General features: G+C 33.2%; 1 protein-coding gene across 6 annotated transcripts in view; it reads right to left on the reverse strand.

The window, feature by feature from the left end:
- LOC125030366 (sorting nexin-2-like) overlaps window positions 1–23,144 on the reverse strand; it is a 30,582-nt gene extending 7,438 nt beyond the window's left edge. Inside the window, exons 1-8 of one of the 6 annotated variants that reach the window (XM_047620393.1) lie at window positions 22,988–23,144; window positions 16,506–16,718; window positions 10,837–10,914; window positions 8,503–8,670; window positions 6,255–6,379; window positions 5,917–6,055; window positions 4,160–4,301; window positions 3,652–3,773 (exon numbers count right to left, since the gene is read on the reverse strand). In XM_047620393.1, the coding sequence (XP_047476349.1) occupies window positions 3,652–3,773; window positions 4,160–4,301; window positions 5,917–6,055; window positions 6,255–6,379; window positions 8,503–8,670; window positions 10,837–10,914; window positions 16,506–16,718; window positions 22,988–23,083 (1,083 nt within the window). In that variant the 5' untranslated portion in view covers window positions 23,084–23,144. Of the gene's footprint in view, window positions 1–3,651; window positions 3,774–4,159; window positions 4,302–5,916; window positions 6,056–6,254; window positions 6,380–8,502; window positions 8,671–10,836; window positions 10,915–15,851; window positions 16,719–22,987 lie in introns of all 6 variants that reach the window. The other 5 variants (XM_047620390.1, XM_047620389.1, XM_047620392.1 and 2 more) reach the window with 5 other exon arrangements.
- Between the last annotated feature and the right edge of the window lie 273 nt (window positions 23,145–23,417).

Raw genomic sequence — 23,417 nt, forward strand, 5'->3', positions numbered from 1 at the left:
CTCTACAAAAATCTAGTGTAAGAATGAAGCCATACTACACTAATAAAAAAAAACACGCAAACAATACAGATAAGATCTCTTTCTCACAACAGACCTTTTGGCTCATTTACACAAAGGCAATGAGAGACAAATAATAATGATAGCAAAAGAAGTTTGCCTGAGAAAGGAAGAGGGAAAAAAATAAAATAAAAGGAGAAAAGGGATGATGATAATCTAGTGGAAGAAGAGGTGGATGAAGATGTAGAAGAGGAAGTGCACGAGGGAGAGGGAGAGGGAGAGGGAGAGGGAGAGGGAGAGGGAGAGGGAGAGGGAGAGGGAGAGGGAGAGGGAGAGGGAGAGGGAGAGGGAGAGGGAGAGGGAGAGGGAGAGGGAGAGGGAGAGGGAGAGGGAGAGGGAGAGGGAGAGGGAGAGGGAGAGGGAGAGAGAGAGAGAGACAGGGAAAGAGAGACAGGGAGAGAGACAGGGAGAGAGACAGGGAAAGAGAGACAGGGAGAGAGGAAGAAGTAGAAGAAAAAAGCAAAAAAAAACAAAATAAGTATAAGAATAATAAACAAAAAAATAAAATAAAACCAAAAAGAAAGAAACGAGAGAAGAAAAAAAAAAGATGAAAACAAAGCACAAAAACAAGAACAAGACGAAGGCCATAACAGAAATCTCAGTGGTGATATTACCTGACCCTCCGCCTGGAATAGCATGTGGAAGGGGTAAAGAGAGTGCGGCTTAACAAAAACAACACCAAGTTATTTGTTGGCCTTAAATATTACGTGCTTAACATAAACAAGGCTTGAGACTAGTGGAAACTCTAACTCTGCAAGTTCAAGACATTAGCCACACATTGCAATAACCAATTATGGTGTTTCCAAGTCATTCTGATCAAATCTTGTGTGTATGGTAAGCCTTGTATACATTTTAATAGGTAATTAATGCATAAATACCTCAACAGTACAAATAACATAATTCTATTCACCAAAACACAAATTTAGATAAACAGAAAATACAAGATCTGGATTTAAATTAGTTTCTATTCATTGTCTTGCCATTCCTGAATTGTTTTTTGCATGATCATACACTTATGAATAAAAATCATTGTAATGATCTAATAACCTTTCACAATAATCAAAATTATCTTAATCTACGATCTTTATTTGATAAGATTGAACGTAATGACAGTCTTTTGCAAATAAAACTATATATTCATGTTCTCCAATTACTTAATAACTACAGAAGAACTTAACTGCAGGACTTTTCCATAAACAGAAAATTCCAATTACCTAAAATATAATTGAAAAAAAAAAAATTCCAAAGTGTAATGGATACGATACAACAGAAGCATCTAATAATCTTTTACTTGCCAAACCTTGGAGACAAACAATAATACAGCCTACAATATTAAATATCTTCTAAGGATCTGTAGCACAATGAGATATATCAATAAAAATATTTGTGAAACAAACGACTATAAGCTAAACAGCTGTTAGATCTACATTTCAAAAAGTTTAACATTTTCTCAAAGAAGCAACCTAAATGCATAATGCCTAAGCCAGAAATCCAGAGTATGCTAACATTTCAAATGCAACATGCACAAAGTCTGTCTTTGTGAATGGGACTTCCAAAATACAGTCTGAATAGAGAAGCATACTACAACACAAATATAAATTTGATATATTACCATTATATACATATATATACATATATATACATATACATATATGTACATATATGTACATATATGTACATATATACATATATGTACATATATGTACATATATGTACATATATAAATATATATACATACATATACATACACATATACATTATATATATACATATACATATATACTATATATACATACACATATACATTATATATACGCATATACATATATACTATATATACATATACAATATATACATATACATATACATATACATACATATACATATATATACATTTTACAATATATACATTATATACATATAAAATATATACATTATATACATATAAATATATACATAATAGACATATATATACATATATACAATTATAGACATATATATACATATATAGCATATCATATACATATTATACATATAGACTTATATACATATACATATATACATTTTTATATACATATACATATATACATTATTTATATACATATACATATATACATTATTTATATTACATATACATATATACATTATATATATACATATACAATATAATTATATATATACATATACATATATAACATTATATATATACATATACATATATACATTATATATATACATATACATATATACATTAATATATATACATATACATATATACATATATATTACATATACATATATACATATATATATACATATACATATATACATTATAATATACATATACATATATTACATTATATATACATGTACATATATACATTATATATACATGTACATATATACATTATATATACATGTACATATATACATTATATATACATGTACATATATACATTATATATACATGTACATATATACATTATATATACATGTACATATATACATTATATATACATGTACATATATACATTATATATACATGTACATATATACATTATATATACATGTACATATATACATTATATATACATGTACATATATACATTATATATACATGTACATATATACATTACATATACATGTACATATATACATTATATATACATGTACATATATACATTATATATACATGTACATATATACATTATATATACATGTACATATATACATTATATATACATGTACATATATACATTATATATACATGTACATATATACATTATATATACATGTACATATATACATTATATATACATGTACATATATACATTATATATACATGTACATATATACATTATATATACATATACATATGTACATTATATATACATGTACATATATACATTATATATACATGTACATATATACATTATATATACATGTACATATATACATTATATATACATATATATATATATATATATATATATATATAAACACAAATTTCTACATTTTCTCTTTTTTTCCTTTTCCTTAAAGTGCATTTCCAGTGTGTGTAGCAAAAAGCTAATGCTCTATTTCCAGCCAACACTAGACTTCAACTGTCTAAAGCAGTAATGCGAAGTGGGATCCAGAAAAATTCCTTGATCTCTACAACACTCCTTCACTCTACTCTTGAACCGCCTTATGTGTAAGCACTCCCAACCAGCTTTATTCTCCAAAGAGTCTGGGTACTTGCTTTCCAAGCCTGGATGCACTCGGCAAAAGAACAACAAAGGGCAAGTATTAAAGTAATGGTTTTCCTACTTCCTTGTTCGGCATCACTTTGCCAAGTCAAAGCACATTCATTGTCACAAGACTCCTGACTCGAGGCTAGTTTTCCCAACAGCTGTCAGTGTGAAATTTACACCTAGAACCTACTCAAGTGATCATAGTAAGTGAGCTCTCCAAACATGGGAAAACCTTACACATATCCACTAATTTCCCAAACTCTAACCTGCCTACAAACTCCCCTTCCTTCCCCAATGGAACGACTATACTTCCATGACTTTGGTCAATATCACTTTCAAGGCCGAAAATTGTTATAATCACCTGATCAGATTCATCCATCTTGAAGGTCATCTTGTTGACGGTCTCTCCCACGCGGTTGAAAAGCCTAAGCACACCTGCACTGCTGAGGGCCGAAGTTTGAGTAGCTCGTGGCAATTCAGCATCTGTGGAGAACAAACAAAGAACCTCTAAAACATAAGAAAGATTTAACAGTAACTGAATATACAAATAAAAAACACACATGAAATACTGGGTGATTACTGAAATCAGAAATCATATTAAAAAATTACTCCTAAGAATGGCAAAACTTCATTCCATTTGGTCGAGTGTGTACACACCTAAGAACAACAAATGTCACTCATTCTTTATGAATTAATGATTTCAGATACTCCAGCCTTCAATGAAAAAGGCAATGATAAAATCGGAGTGTAACTACAATTACAACAAATATAAATACAAATAAGAATGAAGGAAAAGTCACATACAAACAATCATGAACCCATGACACAGACAAACACAACAACAAAAATGAAAATCATAAAAAACTTGCCTAACTCGATGAACTCCCTGAAATCTGGGTCAGATCTGAGAGTGGGATGAGAAGCTGTCCGATTCATGTAGCGCTCTAGGGAGGCTCGACGTCTCTCTATGAAGTCTGACGAGCCAGAGTCTGCGCTTTTGTCACTACCCAACTGGAGTAAAGAAGGCAAGAGTGAGACCAAAAAGCATATATGCATATATATGTATATGCATATATATGTATATGTATATATATGTATATGCATATATATGTATATGTATATATATGTATATATATGAATATACATTTGTATATGTATATATATGTATATATATGAATATATATATGTATATGTATATGTGAGAGAGTGAGAGAGTGAGAGAGTGAGAGAGTGAGAGAGTGAGAGACAGTGAGAGACAGTGAGAGACAGTGAGAGACAGTGAGAGACAGTGAGAGACAGTGAGAGACAGTGAGAGATAGTGAGAGAGAGAGATAGTGAGAGAGAGATATAGTGAGAGAGAGAGAGATAGTGAGAGAGAGAGAGATAGTGAGAGAGAGAGATAGTGAGAGAGAGAGAGATAGTGAAAGAGATAGAGAGAGAGAGATAGTGAGAGATAGAGATAGTGAGAGAAAGTGAGACAGTGAGAGAAAGTGAGACAGTGAGACAGTGAGACAGTGAGACAGTGAGAGATAGTGAGACAGAGACAGTGAGAGACAGTGAAAGACAGTGAGAGAGAGTGAGATAGTGAGAGACAGTGAAAGACAGTGAGAGATAGTGAGAGAGAGTGAGATAGTGAGAGAGAGTGAGATAGTGAGAGAGTGAGAGAGACAGAGAGAGAGAGTGAAAGAGAGAGAGAGAGAGAGAGAGAGAGAGAGAGAGAGAGAGAGAGAGAGAGAGAGAGAGAAAGAGAGAAAGAGAGAAAGAGAGAAAGAGAGAGAGAGAGAGAGAGAGAGAGAGAGAGAGAGAGAGAGAGAGAAAGAGAAAGAGAAAGAGAAAGAGAAAGAGAAAGAGAAAGAGAAAGAGAAAGAGAGAGAGAGAGAGAGAGAGAGAGAGAGAGAGAGAGAGAGAGAGAGAGAGAGAGAGAGAGAGAGAGAGAGAGAGAGAGAGAGAGAGAGAGAGAGAGAGAGAGAGAGAGAGAGAGAGTGAGACAGTGAGAGTGAGACAGTGAGAGTGAGACAGTGAGAGTGAGACAGTGAGAGTGAGACAGTGAGAGTGAGACAGTGAGAGTGAGACAGTGAGAGAGAGAGTGAGACAGTGAGAGTGAGACAGTGAGAGAGTGAGACAGTGAGAGTGAGACAGTGAGACAGTGAGAGTGAGACAGTGAGACAGTGAGACAGTGAGGCAGTGAGGCAGTGAGGCAGTGAGACAGTGAGACAATGAAACAGTGAAACAGTGAGACAATGAAACAGTGAGACAGTGAGACAGTGAGACAGTGAGACAGTGAGACAGTGAGACAGTGAGACAGTCAGAGAATGAGAGAGAAAAGAAAAGGGGAAAAAAAAGAAAAAGAAAAAGAGAGAAATAATATAAATACATATAATATATATATAAACATGTATATACATATATGTACATATAGTTATATATATACATATATATACAATATATACATTAACATATACATATACATATGCACACAAAAGACATAAATTAGCATTCAATCATATATATGGACACATACATGGAAAGTAACTGTAAAACACTCACACACACACATTCTGCATTGCCACCTTTTCCCTGCATGCCCTTCCCACCCACACAAAAGAGAACCAAGCAGACAAATTACCTTTATCTTTGTGGTTCCAATAGCCGACTTCTCAGGAGCCGGAGGAATGATGCGACCGGAGTGAAGGTGCTTTTCCACTAGCTTCCCGTGCAGGCCAAGGAAGTCACTGAATCTTCTGGTCACACTCCAGTGCTTCTTCCTGCATATGTCGTAAGGAATGATTTAATATTCATTAGTAGCATCTACAGGGGTCAAAGATTAGGAATCCCTGACAAGTGTCCATGCAAATAAACCCTACAAACTGAAGGTCAAATACAAACAATACTATTTTACGTCCTGTAAGTCTTACGCTCCCTAAACCCTCAGTAAATGTAAAATCACCTAACTCAGTGACTTACCTAAAGTAGGCAATATTAGTCTTAGTAGTGACTTTGTAAGCCATGTATGAGCTCATGCCGTCCCCAATCTTCTGGGGGTCCGAGATGGAGATCTCGATGAACTCGTCTCCACTCTCGCTCTCCAGCTAGAGGGGAAAGATACAACAATGCATGAATAAGAATCAAACAGGTTAAGAGTATATCATCATCATAAATATGTTTGTATGTATATACAGACATGTATACAAATATACAGAGATTTACAGATACAATACATATAAAGATAGATAGACATAGATATATGAATTTGTGCATTTATGTATATTTGAATGTATGCATATATGTATATATGTATGTATGTATACATGTATGCATATATGTATGTATGTATATATGTAGGCATATATGTATGTCCATATTATATATATATATATATATGTATGTATGTATCTATGTATGCATGTATATATGTACATTCCTACATTGATTCAATACCAGAGAAGCGCTAAGCTCAAAGGGTACCTTTTCCTACATTCAAATTATCATATAAATTAAACTGCTCCACAATCTTGACAAACACAACAATACTTGGGAGACTTTCAGTAGCTCTGTTTGCAAAACTTAACTCTTTTACATCTTTACAACCTCATTTTACTTTCAACATTTTAGAGTCCTCTTGTTCTTCGTGTTCAAAAGCATGCAATCATCTTTAACCAACTTGGCTCTTCCTGTAACATAGTTGTAGAGCATAATTATTTTGTTCCTTTCCCTTATACCATTCAAAGTATTAAGTTCAATTTCCTCAAGTTTCATCTTTGTATTTCCTATTTCTTAGAGCTGGTGTTGAGTTGATCCTAAGATGGCTGTAATGATCCTCTTGCTCACATATAGGAATGTCTTCTTCATGTTTGCAATAAGTCCTAGAATTTTGTGGACCTTTTCAGTTATATGATCACCTGGGCTAAAGTTGCTGGTTATCATTGTTCATTATTATAATATTTTTTTTTTTCCTTTATCTGCTGTAATTAATACCGAGTCTCCAAACTTCTCTTTGTAAAGAGATTGATTTCAGCATTTCTATTACACTTCTTTGTATATTTGTTGTCTGTAAATGTATTATGTTTGACCCTAAATAAATGATGAGAAGAAATATCATCGTCATCAATCCTTGAGGAACTCCACCATCTCTAATTAATTCCTGTGCTCATTTGTTTTTCACAAAAGAAGCCTTTTGTCCATTTGCATTTGAGGAGTCTGCCTTTCACTACACCTAGGGGTTCCAATTTCCATAATAGTCTAATGCGTGACACCATATCCAATGCCCTTTTCAGTCTAAATGTATACATTCTACCCAGACATCTCCTTGTAAAACATTATGAAGGAATGTGTATGTATGTAGGTATGTAGGTATGTATGTATGTATGTATGTATGTATGTATGTATGTATGTATGTATGTATGTATGTATGTATGTATGTATGTATGTATGTATGTATGTAAGCATGTATGTATGTATGTATGTATGTATGTATGTATGTATGTATGTATGTATGTATGTATGTATGTATGTATGTATGTATGTATGTATGTATGTATGTATGTGTGTGTGTATGTATGTATAGTTATTTAATTTCTCTGATACTCAATCCTGCAAAACACACATTTTCATTACCTCTACAAATAAAGGTTAGATTCACTAGCTCTCACTTTGCTGAGAGTGATAGAACATAAATCTATTTAAAATAACACTAAAGTGAGTATCATATTCAATCTTCACACTTCATTGTTTCAAAGTTTGTTTCTTTCCTAGAAAACCGTTACATTTTATCGATTTTGAATTCATTTTCACTTTCACAAATGTTAGATGTCAATTCTCTTCACTCACTTTGACTACATGGTCAGTCTCAACTGTATTCATTATAAATAAGCCTAATCTGACCAACAGTTTAAAAATCCTCTTCACACCATTCGTCCATCAAAATCACAAGCCACGCCCACAAGCCACCTCAAAACAAGGACCAAACACACACGCACGCACGCACGCACGCACGCACGCACGCACGCTCGCTCGCACGCTCGCTCGCACGCACGCACGCTCGCTCGCGCTCTCTCTCTCTCTCTCTCTCTCTCTCTCTCTCTCTCTCTCTCTCTCTCTCTCTCTCTCTCTCTCTCTCTCTCTCTCTCTCTCTCTCTCTCTCTCTACATGAAACAAAACAAAAAGGTTCGATGCACGCATACTCTAGCAAACTTAGCAAATACAGTACACTCACCTGCTCGGCTGAAGATCTGGCTGCAGCTACTGGCGTGACGGGTGTGGGTGCCGCAGGAGTCACGTTTGGGGTGAGATTTGGGGTGGCGGTGGGGGTGATGGGAGCCACAGGGGGTGTCAGTGGGGCTCCCATGGGAGGTAGGATATTGGAGGCAGGCAGAGGAGGATCCTGCGCAGTGATACCAATGGAGGATTGAGAAGACTGAGTACGAGTGCACATGTTGAATAATTCTCCGAGTGAGAATATCATTACGTTACACCAACTAGTACACGATGACAGACTATGTAATTGCAGTGCATCTTAGAAGATTATCTTTATTCAAGTGATATGTATCAATATGGAAGTTAAGCAATGCTAAATTTTCTTTAAAAAATAATAATAAAATAAAAACAACTACAATAATAATAATAATAATAATAATAATAATAATAATAATAATAATAATAATAATAATAATAATAATAATAATAATAATAATAAAAAGCATCAATATCAAATTCTACTATACATTCTTGTATTAATGAATCTAACCTTCAACCATTTACCATTATAGCATCAACAACATTAAATGAAGCATTTCTTATTTATCATATATGCAAATTAAACAGCAGTACCCCACTTTAATTCATGCCACATATTTTATCAAGACAATAAACCACCTTTACTCTTAGGAAATAATGCCTTCAATAAATCTCATGGTTCATAATAGCTACATTTCAAGACAATTATTCAATCTTTATAAAACCATTATCATTATGATTTAACTCATAAAAGACTGTTAAAAAATTTCATACAAACCTGTTTCACATAAAAAGAAAATATAAAAAAAAATTGTTTTCTAAAAGGGGGATAACAATAGAACTAAGGAAGTCTGTGTAATCAAAATTACAAAGAGAATAAAAAGAGGTAGAGAGAAAAGGAGAGAAGAGAAAGAGAGACAGAGGGAGAGAAAGAGAGAAAGAGAGAAAGAAAGGGGGAGAGAAAGTGGGAGAGAAAGAAAGAAAGAAAGAGGGGGAGAAAGAGAAATAGAAAGAGAGGGAGAAAGAGAAATAGAAAGAGGGGGGAGAAAGAGAAACAGAAAGAGAGAAAGAAAGAGGGAGAGAAAGAGAGAAAGAGAGAAAGAAAGAGGGAGAGACAGAGAGAAAGAAAGAGGGAGAGACAGAGAGAAAGAAAGAGGGAGGAGAGGGAGAGGGAGAGGGAGAGGGAGAGGGAGAGGGAGAGGGAGAGGGAGAGGGAGAGGGAGAGGGAGAGGGAGAGAGAGAGAGAGAGAGAGAGAGAGAGAGAGAGAGAGAGAGAGAGAGAGAGAGAGAGAGAGAGAGAGAGAGAGAGAGAGAGAGAGAGAGAGAGAGAGAGAGAGAGAGACAGAGAGAGAGACAGAGAGAGAGACAGAGAGAGACAGAGAGAGACAGAGAGAGACAGAGAGAGACAGAGAGAGACAGACAGACAGAGACAGAGAAGAGAGACAAATAAAAGTTATAAATGTATACTATAAAAATTTACTACAAAATATATACAAAAAAAGACCGCAGGGGAGATACAAAAGGCTGGAAGAAGGAAAGTAACATTTAGCAACAAAAGGCACATTCAAAGCAGAACAAAAGAAGAAAAAAACAAAAAACATGAATAATTAAATAAACAAACATCACTGTAAACTATGACGAAAAGACAACAAAGACAACACGTTACATGAACACTCATTCTACAAGTGCAATAACATCCCTTGCGTACCATCAAATAACACATCTTTTTACTATGAGATTACAGAAGCCAAGTGTTAAGGCAAAAAATACATTGTCACACAATGGACAGAATCAAGTCAGGATCACACGCATACAGACGCAATCACAGTTTCAGGTTAAGATTACGCAACCTGTCAGACATACAGACGGACAGAATCAGACGAGCTAAGGCCCATTTACGTGGAGTTCTGAAAGAGAACTACTGATAGATAGCAAGATCCTTTCGTCGTGTTACACTGCACATACAACCACCTAGTACAGGACTTAAATAAAAATAAAATAAAAAAATTAAAAAAAGGAAGTTGGCAACAAATCACAGTGACAAACACAAGAGAAAAGAAGGAAAGACTGAACCAAAAACTAAGAATGGAAATTATCATTAGTAATAGTAGTAGTAGTAGTAGTAGTAGTAGTAGTAGTAGTAGTAGTAGTAGTAGTAGTAGTAGTAGTAGTAGTAGTAGTAGTAGTAGTAGTAGTAGTAGTAGTAGTAATAACAATAATACAGGGAATAAGAGGGGCACCAAGGGATGGCCAGGAAAAAAAAAACGATGACCAATCAAGGCTGCCCCGCACACAACCCCACGAGGCTGCACACCTGGTTAAGCTGTAGCTTGGGCGTGGAAGAGGGATCAAAAAGTTCACCGTCATCGGTCTCATCTTCAAGGGACACCTCCTGTTGGGGCAAAATTCAAGTTGGCCAGAAGCAGGACGCATGGGGGAGTAGGGTGGGAGGCAAAGTTGCTTAATGGGGGCGGGGAGGGAGGAAACATCTTTATTAACCTGAATGCCAAGATTAGCTGATTGTGACTATTTTGAATGTTCTACAATCCATACAAAATCTATCAATCTATCCTAAATATTCAATACTTTTTACAATGACTGCTTTTAAGAAATCTTTCAAAAAAAAAGATCATGAGTTGCATGAAAAATAAAACATACATATATAAACAGTTCAATTCTCCTATGATCTCTAACTGCTTACTGCCTGAGTGCACATCATCTCCTGTTTTATGCACCATGCATAAGTCATATCCAAGGTCTGCTGCTTTTGTAGAGTCATCTTTCAGGAACACAATGACCGCACTTTAAAATCACTTGTATCGCACATGAATTATAACAAATCATCCCAGAAAAAAAATGAAGTCTATGGTAACACCAATAATAATGACTAATAATGTTATATACAGCAACAACCATCAGACAGCACGGGTTATAATCACAATCAAAAATAGGATTACTGCACCTCTTATCAAATTTGTGTAAGCTTTTATTCACAAAGTGTACATTAATCATTTATTATCCATCATCTACGATAACTAGACTTATTTTCATGTCGCATTTAACCACCTATAAACGCATACATTTTTTAACCATGTCAAATATTGCAAATACAATTTTTTGTGTTTCTGATATTTCTATTTCCATTAAAGTGATCATCACATGGTATAGTTCTTAGGTAGCATTCAGTGTTTTTCTCAAGTATAACTTATATTTCCATTCATATTACACCAATCTCATTATATCCAACAATTCTATTTATAATCATTACTATCAAATGACTTTCTATGGACTTTCTCCATGGTACTGAACATAACACCTCCTTCTAAAACCTCCATCTAATCTACTGTAAACAGCAACTCTAAAATCAATATTACTCAAATTCATTACAAATGGACACTACCTTATTGGTCAGTTGCAACCCTTTTATATCTGCCATATATGGTGATTATTAAACTTTAGAATTACTACTTAAATAAATAAAAGAATAAAAACAAACAGGGATTCTATAGTGTACTGCTATTGTAACTACAGCTCAGTGTGTAATAAAACACAAAATTTCAGTTTCCAGTTTACAGTCTACAAACTGACAGGTCGGTTTTGGCAAAACTGAAAGCTTTCAATTATTTAGACTTTAATAAATTTGATCACCAAAGTTATATTATGAGAACCATCAATGACTGCTATTACAGAAGTAATTACTACTATATCATAGAAATAATTAAGATTTATAGCATTATCACCAATGTTACCAAAAACTAAATTAACTCTTCTATAATTCACATCAATCTAACAATACTGACTATTGACATTTTTATCCTGCAACCTCAGAGTAAGCATCGTCTAACTGCTATACAGTTCCAAAAGATGACACTACAGCCAGGAAAACAGAAACATCACTAGTATATTTCACTAACATATTGGATTAGTCATAAAGCCTCATTTCTAACATAAGTTAAGAACAATGCAGCCTGCTTATCCTAAACAGTACTAGTATGTAAGCAGAATGCAAACTAGGTCAATCAAACTTACAGTAAGGCAAACACATAATGGCTAACCATCTCTCATTATGTGCACAATCTCTATCTCATAAAAAAAAAATAATAATAATAATTAAACACAAGACCCATTTTAAGGAAATGACACAGGAGTCTAAGCTTGCAGTCACCTCCATCACCGAAAAATCCCTACACCTTATTTGTGTTAACAGAGAAGTAATTATTCGAACCAAAATGAAAAATTGGGTGTTAATATCAAAGAGAGATAGTACTAATCTTTTCGTTTTATCTCAAACTCAAGAGGGAAAAAAAAAAAAAAAATCACCACATCCTGTCAGGTTCATCCTTATATTCCAATAATGTATCCCTATAACTATTTCACTTCAATCTTAGTAATGTATTGTATGCTGCAGATACCACCTCTTCCTTTATTTACAAATCCCAAATGCTGTTGCTGACGTGTAAGAAATAACAGCTACTAAGCACATTTTTCCAGATCTGTATTTGTTAATACAGAAATAGCTACTGAATCACAGATTACTTGAAAATACACTTAGATCAATTGTGACTGATAATCTAATCAATACCTATGTTAATTACTCCTCTTGGACCATCATCAGTAATTGGGACATCTGTGTTAGCAGAGTAGTCTCCTTTTTTCACACAATCAGTATAGCATACATAATATATCATTAATCACATACACATATACATATATAAATATACATATACATATATACATACATATATACATATATATACATACATACATATATATAATATATACATATATACATATATACATATATACATATATAATATATATAACATATACATAATTGTATATATAAATATATATATATAAATATATATATAAATATAAATATATATAAATATATATATATATATATAAATATAAATATATAAAAATATATATATAAATATAAATATATAAACATATATATATATATATATATATAAATATATATATATATAAATATACAAATATATATACAAATATATATACATATATAAATTAATAAAATTATATATATATATATAAATATATAAATATATATACACATATATACACATATATACATATATAATATATAAAACATATATAATATATATATACATATATAATATATATACATATATAATATATATACATATATAATATATATAACATATATAATATACATAACATATATAATATATATATAATAATATATATATAATTACATATATAATATATATATAATTACATATATAAATATATATACATATAAATATATATAAATATATAAATATATAAATATATAAATATATAAATATATATAAATATATAGATATAAAGATATACAAATATATATAGATATAAAGATATAGATGTAAATATATATAGATATAAATATATAGATATAAATATATATTAATACATATATAAATATATATAGATATAAATATATATATATATATATATATAAATATATATACATATATAATATACATATATAAATATATATACATATATAAATATACATAAATATATATATACATATATAAATATACATAAATATATATACATATATAAATATACATAAATATATATCTATATATATTTATAAATATATACATATATATAAATACATATAAATACATATATATAAATATATATACATATATATATAAATATAACGTATATGTATATGTATATGCATATACATATGTATATATGTATAGATGTATGTATACATATCTGTACATATGTACATATATGTATGTATGTACATATGTATACTTGTAAGTATGTAGGAAGGTATATATGTATGTACATATGTGTATATATATATATATATATATATATATATATTTACATATATTTAAATATTTATATACATATACACATATATACATATATATCTACACATAAACATTTATATCTACACATATACATATATATCTACACATATACATATCTATCCATCCCTATACATATATATAAATATATACATACATGTCTATATATGTATATGTATAAATATATGGATATGGATATGTATATGTATATATGTATATATGCATATATGTATATATATACATATATGTATTTGGATGTGTGTATATATGTACATATTTATATACATATTAATATACATTTGCATATACATATATATTAATTATAATATATATGTATATATTTATAATATATACATATATATACATACATATAAATATATACATATATATATATATATATATATATATATATATATATATATATATATATATATATATATATATATATTCATACATACATTATATATATATATATATATACATATATATACATATATATATATATATATATATAATTCATATACACATCATCCTCTTAATTTCTGTACATACAATACTGACACTACTGGGATGAGAAAAATTACTTTTGGTTGGGAAAAATAATGAAATTAAAACAAAAAAAAAGTAAAAAAAAAAATTAATTCACTTTATCTTGATTCTTCCACATACTACCTAATAAAGAAGAGTTTCCCCATATCTACGGCTATGCTGGCATGCAATTCCAAAACCATCAAGCTTTACCCAAAATCAATTTATAGCAAAAGCGTTACTTGCACCCGACACCCAAGCACAAAGTGACAAAAGTAAGTAATGTGAGGACAAAACACACAAAACACATACAAGTTACCATACAGAAGCTCATGCAGTTTAGACAATAAGAAAACAGTCCTTTAAATGCAGTGTTTGATGTAATGTTACTCACGTTACTTGTTTGTCATCACTCTCACATAGCCTTACCAAAATCTGAGCATTTCCTTTACTTACACTTTGAATTATCATGAAAACCCTTCCATAGAAGCTCCATATAGAGAATATTCACATTATTTGAAAATACATATTTAATAAATACACAATGTTCATAACATTTATGAAAGGAAAAAATAGAGAAAACTTCAATACGAGAAAAAAAATAAAAATAAAAAGTACAGCTTAAAGAAAAGAAATTCCCTACATTATGGTACAATAAATACTCTATATCAGTAAATTCAATTCATTAATGGTGTCAATTAAGTTCCAAATTCTTTAAAGGGATTGGAGTAATGTGACAATTTCAGTATGTCCTCACTACATTCTCCCGTCTTCTAAATTCATGACCAGATTCAAAGTCAACAGAATAAAAAAAAAAAAAAAAAAAATGAATCAAATCTAAACTTCATTCTATATGGAGCTTTCAATTCTTATATTAATCTTTAATAAACTGAGAAAGGGAATGTCATCACCCATTTGGAAAGGCACAAATTAAGGTCCAAACCTGTGCAGTATCATCTAGGGAGATTTCAGTAGTTTCCCCATCACCAAGGAAAGAGGGTGCATTGAGCAAGGAAGAATCAGAATCAAGCTCTGGGCCAGAACTGTGTACATCATGGGTCTCGTTATCATAAACAGTAACTAGCGCTTCCTCAGAGCTTGATGCTGGGTCCTCGCCAGCAAGATTAGTGGGGCTGTTGGCATCATCATCATCGTCATTAGTAGCAGCAGCGGCATCCAGAGTGCTAGCCTCCTCCGCAGGTGTGATAAAGCTACTCATAACTGCAGGCTCTACAGAGGGTGCATCTACCAGGTTCGCTGAAGGCTCTGACGACAGCTCCTGCGGGAGGGTCATGCTGAGATCAAGAAGTGCACTGGAAGATGGAGGTGAGGCTGAGAGCTCCTGTGCAGAGGTGGTGGGGGAAGAGGTGGTGGTGGAGGTGGGGGGTGGGGACAGGATATCTGGAGAGGAAACAAGGGCTTCGGAAGTGTTGGGGGGGGTGTCAAAGAGAGTGAAATCTGGGTTGGAGGGAGCGGAAGAGGTGGTGGTAGGTTGAAGGTCTTGGTCTGTATCCACAATTAGTGGAATCTCTACCAAAGACCCAACAGAAGGAGTGGTGGGAGGGGTAGGTGGGGGGTCCTTGGCATCAGTGCTGACCTGCTGCGTGCCTCCCCCCTCAGCGGGCTGCTCCAGAGGCACAGATGAGAAACCACCTACAGAGGGTTCCTCACAAGACTCAAAAAGGTCAGGCCGGTCACCACCTGAGGGGTCAGGGGGGAAGGATGTAGCAGGTGGGGGGGATGTGAGGGGGTCGCCGGCCCCCTCTTGCTTCGTTTGGTCCTCAGGTGTGGTCAGCTCGCTCACGGGCGACTGCAACAACATGAGTGACAACTATTACGACTACCATGGCACATGCAGCTCGTTCATGCAATTCAAGGTCACCACAACTGATAAATATCTAATGATACATATAATGGATTCCATCTCATGATTAATGAACACAAATATTCAAATATACTCCCAAATTAGAAAATAAACCCTTCAGGTAAAACTGCTATGTATATTTCACAGTAAAACAAAGGCCTAAGCTTCCTGAATATGAAAGACTAATCTCACATCAATTATATAATTGAAATCCTATTATGATCATCTTATAATCAATCTTTACATCTTTTTTATCCAGTACCAAGCTTTTAAAATTTACTTTACAGTATTTTCTATATAGAAGAACAATACACATCCTCAATGTGGTGACCTCGAATCATGTACACTAGCAAAAAAAAATTGTTCATGAGGATTGCATTATCATCCTGCATGACTATCAAAATAGGAAGATCAAAAACAGAAATACATCAAAAGATAAGACAAAATAATTGTGAAGCAAATGAGATAAAAATGACAGATTAGCAAAAAAAAACAATAGATTTATTTGTTTTTCACTCCCTCATGACATGCATAAGACTATCAAAATAAAGAAAGTCTGCAAAAAGCTTCAATTACAAATGGATACACAAAGAAATATAAAATGTTAATGGGAAAAAATATAGAGATAAAAAAACAATAACATCAATACTTAGAGACTACTTTCATGAATATACTGCCACAAGATTTTTTCTAATACCTTTTTACCTTCAAAGACACCAATCATTCCTAAAAATAATTCTAGCTTAAGGTGAGAATCACATCTGTATCTACTTGAACACAAGGTTACAGTGTAAGTGCAATAATAACACATCTCCCAGAATAGAGGTATAGATCATTTAAGATTTCACATCCTATGAAAGTACTTTTCAAGTCTGGAAAGGAAGTCTAAAAATCCACGATCAAAGACAATACACACTTAGACAGGGTTTACTCCTTACTACGCATGCTAAACTCGAAGGTGGTGAAACTGCTACGTGTCTCAGTTCCTCTCAATTCTACCGGGCCCAGAGGAATACATGGGAGTTTTACGTGGGAGTTCTAACATCAATCTAACATTTAACACTTATATTCAACCTATGAAGAAAACACAAAACATAGGAACAAACAACAGAATAGCCTCTGAAATTCAGGCATGCACAAGCTGAAATTGATATGCAGTAACAAGTGGAGATAAAACAGAACTCTTGACAATGATTACAAAAAAATATCAATATACATACAACTTCAACTTCAGATTGTAGAACTGCCCCAACAGAAAAGAGTTTTAATTACATTGAATTCACTAGAAAATGTTTTCTCTTCAACTCAGCTGCTTTATAATGCATTTTCTGTACGGAGTTCAAAGTTGAATATCAAAATTCCCACACATGTAAAAAACGGTCCTCTGAAACTTTCATTTTTGTCATTTACTGCACCATAAAGAATATGCACTTCTTGGATTAAAGCATACTATGAAAATTTGTTTGTTTATTGTACACAGCAAAACATACAATGACTATTTCAGTTTTGCTTTCACTTTCCATTTTTGGAATTACTCCTGAAACTCTTAAGACTTCACTTTCTTTTGTCAATAAATAAATCAACATAACAGAGATATAGCACTTTATTTTCAATAATGGCTAATGTTATTTTAACACCCTAAATATTTCTTCTTCAGCATTTGTGTGTGTATATCCACTGACAAAATTGTCCTTACTTGTATAAAAGTATGTCCATATGTACCATCCAAAAAATAATATACATCAGTACTTTGAGATGTCAAATCTAATTAGCTACAAAATGACCTTCCTTAACAACAATAAGTTAATTCCAATCATATCACAAGCTTTCCTACCATGACCATAATTTGACATGCAGACTCGTATCCTTTTTCAAAGTACTGCCTCATCCATTACAGAGAAAAAATACACCAACCGTAAGGAATCAACACGCCTTCTTTCTCCCCTTGACAGATAATCACTTACTGATTGGAACCAACACCTAACAAAGACAACAATAGGATAATTCAAGACAACTGAACATATCTTATCAGGGGTGTGTGCTATGGCGGATACTGATAACTACCATGAAAGTCTACAATCACCTGCATATCATTAACTTTTACTTTTTATCACTTTATATTATATATAATAACTCATTTGTCCCTTCTGGTACATTTAACACAAAAGTAATATTGAAGTATTATGATAATAACAAGAAATACATGATATATATATTCATCCATAAAGTAAGAGACTCCTATCACTCTCTACTTTACTGCAAATTCAAAATCTAAAACGGATATTGAACATTTTTATTATATACCTCAATGATATGAAATACACACAAATTAAAGGAGCCAAACCACACACAACCCATTACAGTTTACATCTGAACATCACTAATTTTTTGCACAACAGGTTACAAAATAAATAAAGATTTGTTTTACTGTAATTAGTATTCCAAGATATCTATCCAAACAAAAATTTAATGGACAATTCCTTCACTAACTTTTTTTTTTTATTAATTTCAAGCCTTTTGGAAAAAATACAAATTACTAGATAGAATACTAAAAATACCAGACTAATTTACATTTTTCCAGGTTTTTATTTCAACATGGATATAAAAAAAAATCAACTTTCAACACCATTTTTAATTATCATCTTGAAAATCAACTCTGCAGTAATCAGCTGATCACTTTAAACATGCATGGATGAGTCACGCTGTCAAAGCACACACACCTATTCAAATGCATTGAAATTCAGATTCCTTTTCTGATTTTTTCTTTTCTGATCTCATTCTATTGAAATCCAATGCATATAAATCATCTCTGTATTTGTAAAGCTCATGCAGTTTAGCTCACTGTATAATCAGTGGGTAAAACAGAAGCTAAGCCAAGCTAACTGCAAGCAATCAGGACAAACAGTTACACCTAAAATTCCTTAACTGAATATGATTAAGCTGTTTCTTCACTAAGATTACTTACTGATACTTGTCTTTCTTCCTTTGTGATGGCTCAGAACACAGACTGATGAATTCTTTTATTTTCTTTAGCATTATATTTCTCAACAGGTTGTTGAAACTTGTGACTGTGGAGTATTTACTATTTTTACTTATTTCCTTAATTTCCTTACAAATTTCTAGACACTTTTGGCCAAGTAAGGTAATTATTCCTCATTTCTCTAATAAACAGTTTTAAGAAATCTCTCATGACACCTGTAAGTACTAGGAGAGAGTACAGCATTTATGTCTGGCAAATACATTCTTCTTCAATACATCTGATTTATATCTCTACTTATTTTATATTTCTTTATTTTTAATAATTATACATTTCCAACAAAAATAAAGAGAGTGCAAATATAATGTCTTTAATGATATGCCTTCTTGCAGAGAACTATCCTGTGACACTGAATACAAACAAACAAACAGTAGTATTCCAACAATAGCTGCCAATAAGGTAATAAGTGGTTTAAATTGGTTACTCACTGGCTATTCAGCAATCCTTCAACATGTAAACAGCTTTCCCTCTTTTGAGAGCTAAAAACTCAAGCTATATATATATATGATGTTTATCTTCTGTTCCTTATGAAATATTCATTCATCTATATTTGGAAAAGTCTTCCCTGAATAACAAACTATTTCAATATTGAGCTCATTGTTTTTTATATGCATTGAGCTTGAAAACATACCTTGATTTTAAAATATTGGTTGAACTACATTTGAAACGGCATGGAGAAACTGGTTTGTATTAGATTCGACCATGAGCACTTGGACAGAATTACCTTTCCTATCAACCAGCCTATGCCATTTAGGGATTAACTCCTTAATTATCAAACTTACAGCATAGATTGCTGACAGACACTACATGTTCTTTGATCAGTGTATGGATATGTATTTTTCACTAGGTTTCTCATAAATAAAATCTAATATCTACTTTCTTAACTCCTCCATACATAAAACATAATTAATGTTTATATGCAAATATAATATCAAGACATTCCAAAAGTATAAGAGCCTAGACCATGAAGATGCAGAAAAACATTTCCACTTTCCATTTCCACGGGCTTTGCCGACTGCACAATAACTAACAAATGAATGTATACGGCAAGAGTCTAGACTAGCCACTCATTAGTCAAGAAACAAAATACGACCTGCTCTGATTCCTGCCATATCTGTCCTACATGGCTGCTGTCAGCTCAATGGAGCCAACAGCAATCTGTGTAAGAGTGGCTAGATTAACACCACTTGGGTCACGTACATTAAGGATACTGGCATATTTTGTGTCACAGTTTAGCTTCTCTCTTGCATTTTATCTATTTTCTATTCCTTTCTTACTGTTCAGAATTTATCATTACAATAGGAATGGTATTATATTTAAATCATGAAATGAGATTAGAATATCCTGAATCCTTTAACAAAAATTAGCTAGATCTATCATTTATCTGACAATAAATAATAAACACTTCTTTTCTTCTTGTGAGGGTCTTGAAATAACACGAAGAAGTTAAGATAAACTTGGTAAATCCAACATCATACTCTTCCAAAATTTAAACAAAATTACAAGTAACTTTAATATTTCCGAGGTTTGGGAGTTTACAAGAACTGCTCCTTGCAAATTATGTGTCAAAAAAATTAGGAAATAGAAACTTCACCTTATGATTTGAATCCTACATTTTACTAAATAGATGCCCATCACATTACCAAAGTTCAATTCATAAGACAGTGGCTTTTTAGAAGACACCCACAGTGGCTTCCAAAGTGGAACTTAGTTCTCACAGTTACACTGGTTGTGCTCTATCCGAATCTATCTGAGTCTTGCCGTGATCTGTGAAAGAGGGCATACAATCTGGTGTCCAGCACAACTGTGCTGAAGTATTAAGCAATTGCACTAACCTCTGCCTTTGTGCTCTGGCACAGCTCAACATTCCTCCACTACTTGTATTCGGGTAAGAAAGAGCTTGGACGGGTTCTTTATTCAAAGATAAATCACCAGGGAGGTCCACAAACTCTGCCGTATCTGAATACACGAATTGTAGGTTTGTTGGTCTTTCATGGAACGTGACAGGCAAGAAGTAAATGATGGAAGTGAACAGTATTTTAAATATCTATCTATAACTCTATATTATGTATCATCTCATGACGGAGGTTTACTTGCCTCTGATGCACCTCAAAGCTAGAAGACTGCTATGATTGCAAGGGGACACTATTATGTTTGACAAGATTGTAGGCCTTTCCTTACAGAATTACTGAGTTTCAAGTAGATTTTAATATAATTATGAGAAAAAGGTCATTTCAGTTCCACTGCTGATCACCTCTAAACATTCACTTTCAAATGCAACAAGATAATCTGATGCATCATAACACAAGAGATCTATATAATATTAACCTGAGATTGTAGGTCAGGCAATCATAAAATGTCTATCGGTATTATACTTCAGTATTCTCATTCCTTTTCTTACATTATTATCTTGATCTAAATCTTTTTTCTCAAATGCTTGACTAACTGTGCACATATTTAGGCCAAATTCTCTCTCCTTTAACCTCAAAAACAATAAAAAGCAAGATGTTCTGCAATCTTCCAAGAGAAAAACATGAACTTCTGGGACTTCTCAAACCCAGACTTTTCCAAAATATATGAGAAACTGCTGACAAACTAGGCCTCCCGCATACTACTATCTCACACACCTCCTGCATATCCTTATCTCCCGCACAGGTACAACCCCAGAGACAGCACAGGGCAATAACATCCCTCAAGCTTCAAAAGTAATGGAGAACTAAACTTGATTACTCAGAATATGGGACAAACTGCAAGCCACTGCATTTGGGAAAACAAGGGCTGGTACCAAACTCAACCCCCCGCCAACTAGAGCTGCAGGTGTTTGGGTAAATAGGGCCAACGTACCCTCAATGAGCTTCCAAATTAACATATTAAGCTCAATGACATAAAGATTACGTCTGGGAAATTTCTCTCGATGACAAACCACTACGTACAACGCATAGCCAATTACAACTTTAGAGATTTAGAGACACCTCTTTTAAACAATGCATCCGAGGGGAGACAACGGTGTTTAGAAGCACTTTAAAGAAGGAATAAACTACGAGTTTTATATATATACAGAAGCAGTCACACGACCCAGAGCGTTCAGAAGGGGGAGGATCCCGTGACTGCGCATTCCTCCTCCTCTCTCGCTTTTCCCCCCCTTCTCACGTCTCCCAACGGGGTCCTCCTGCCTCACCTGGACGGCCGACGTGAAGAGGTCGTCGTTGTCATCGTCCTTGCGGGAATCGTCGTCGTCGTTGAAAAGAGGAGGAGGTTCCCTGGAGTCTGCCATCCTCGCGAACCGCCTGACGGGAAGTGGCTCAGCGGGGAGGAGGAGGGCGTTCGTCTTGGGGCCGGATTCGCGCGGATTCGTCTGGATACACACACCCCTTCACGAGTTTTTTTTTTTTTTTTTTTTTGTTCTTTTAGGATTTGGGATTAAGGGTTTTGTCGTTCTTTTACGATGTTTTCTTAGATTTATTATAATGAACTTTTAGGTTTTGAGGGACTGGATATAGTAGAGAGGTGTTTAGGGATCAAAGGCCCGAGGCTAAATTCGTGAGAAAGACCCATTATTCACACCCATAGCTTCCATCTCTATTTTTTTTAATTTGCATCTGTTTAAT

The sequence above is a fragment of the Penaeus chinensis genome, chromosome 11, assembly GCF_019202785.1.
Source record: "Penaeus chinensis breed Huanghai No. 1 chromosome 11, ASM1920278v2, whole genome shotgun sequence".
Taxonomy (NCBI): Eukaryota; Metazoa; Arthropoda; class Malacostraca; order Decapoda; family Penaeidae; genus Penaeus; species Penaeus chinensis.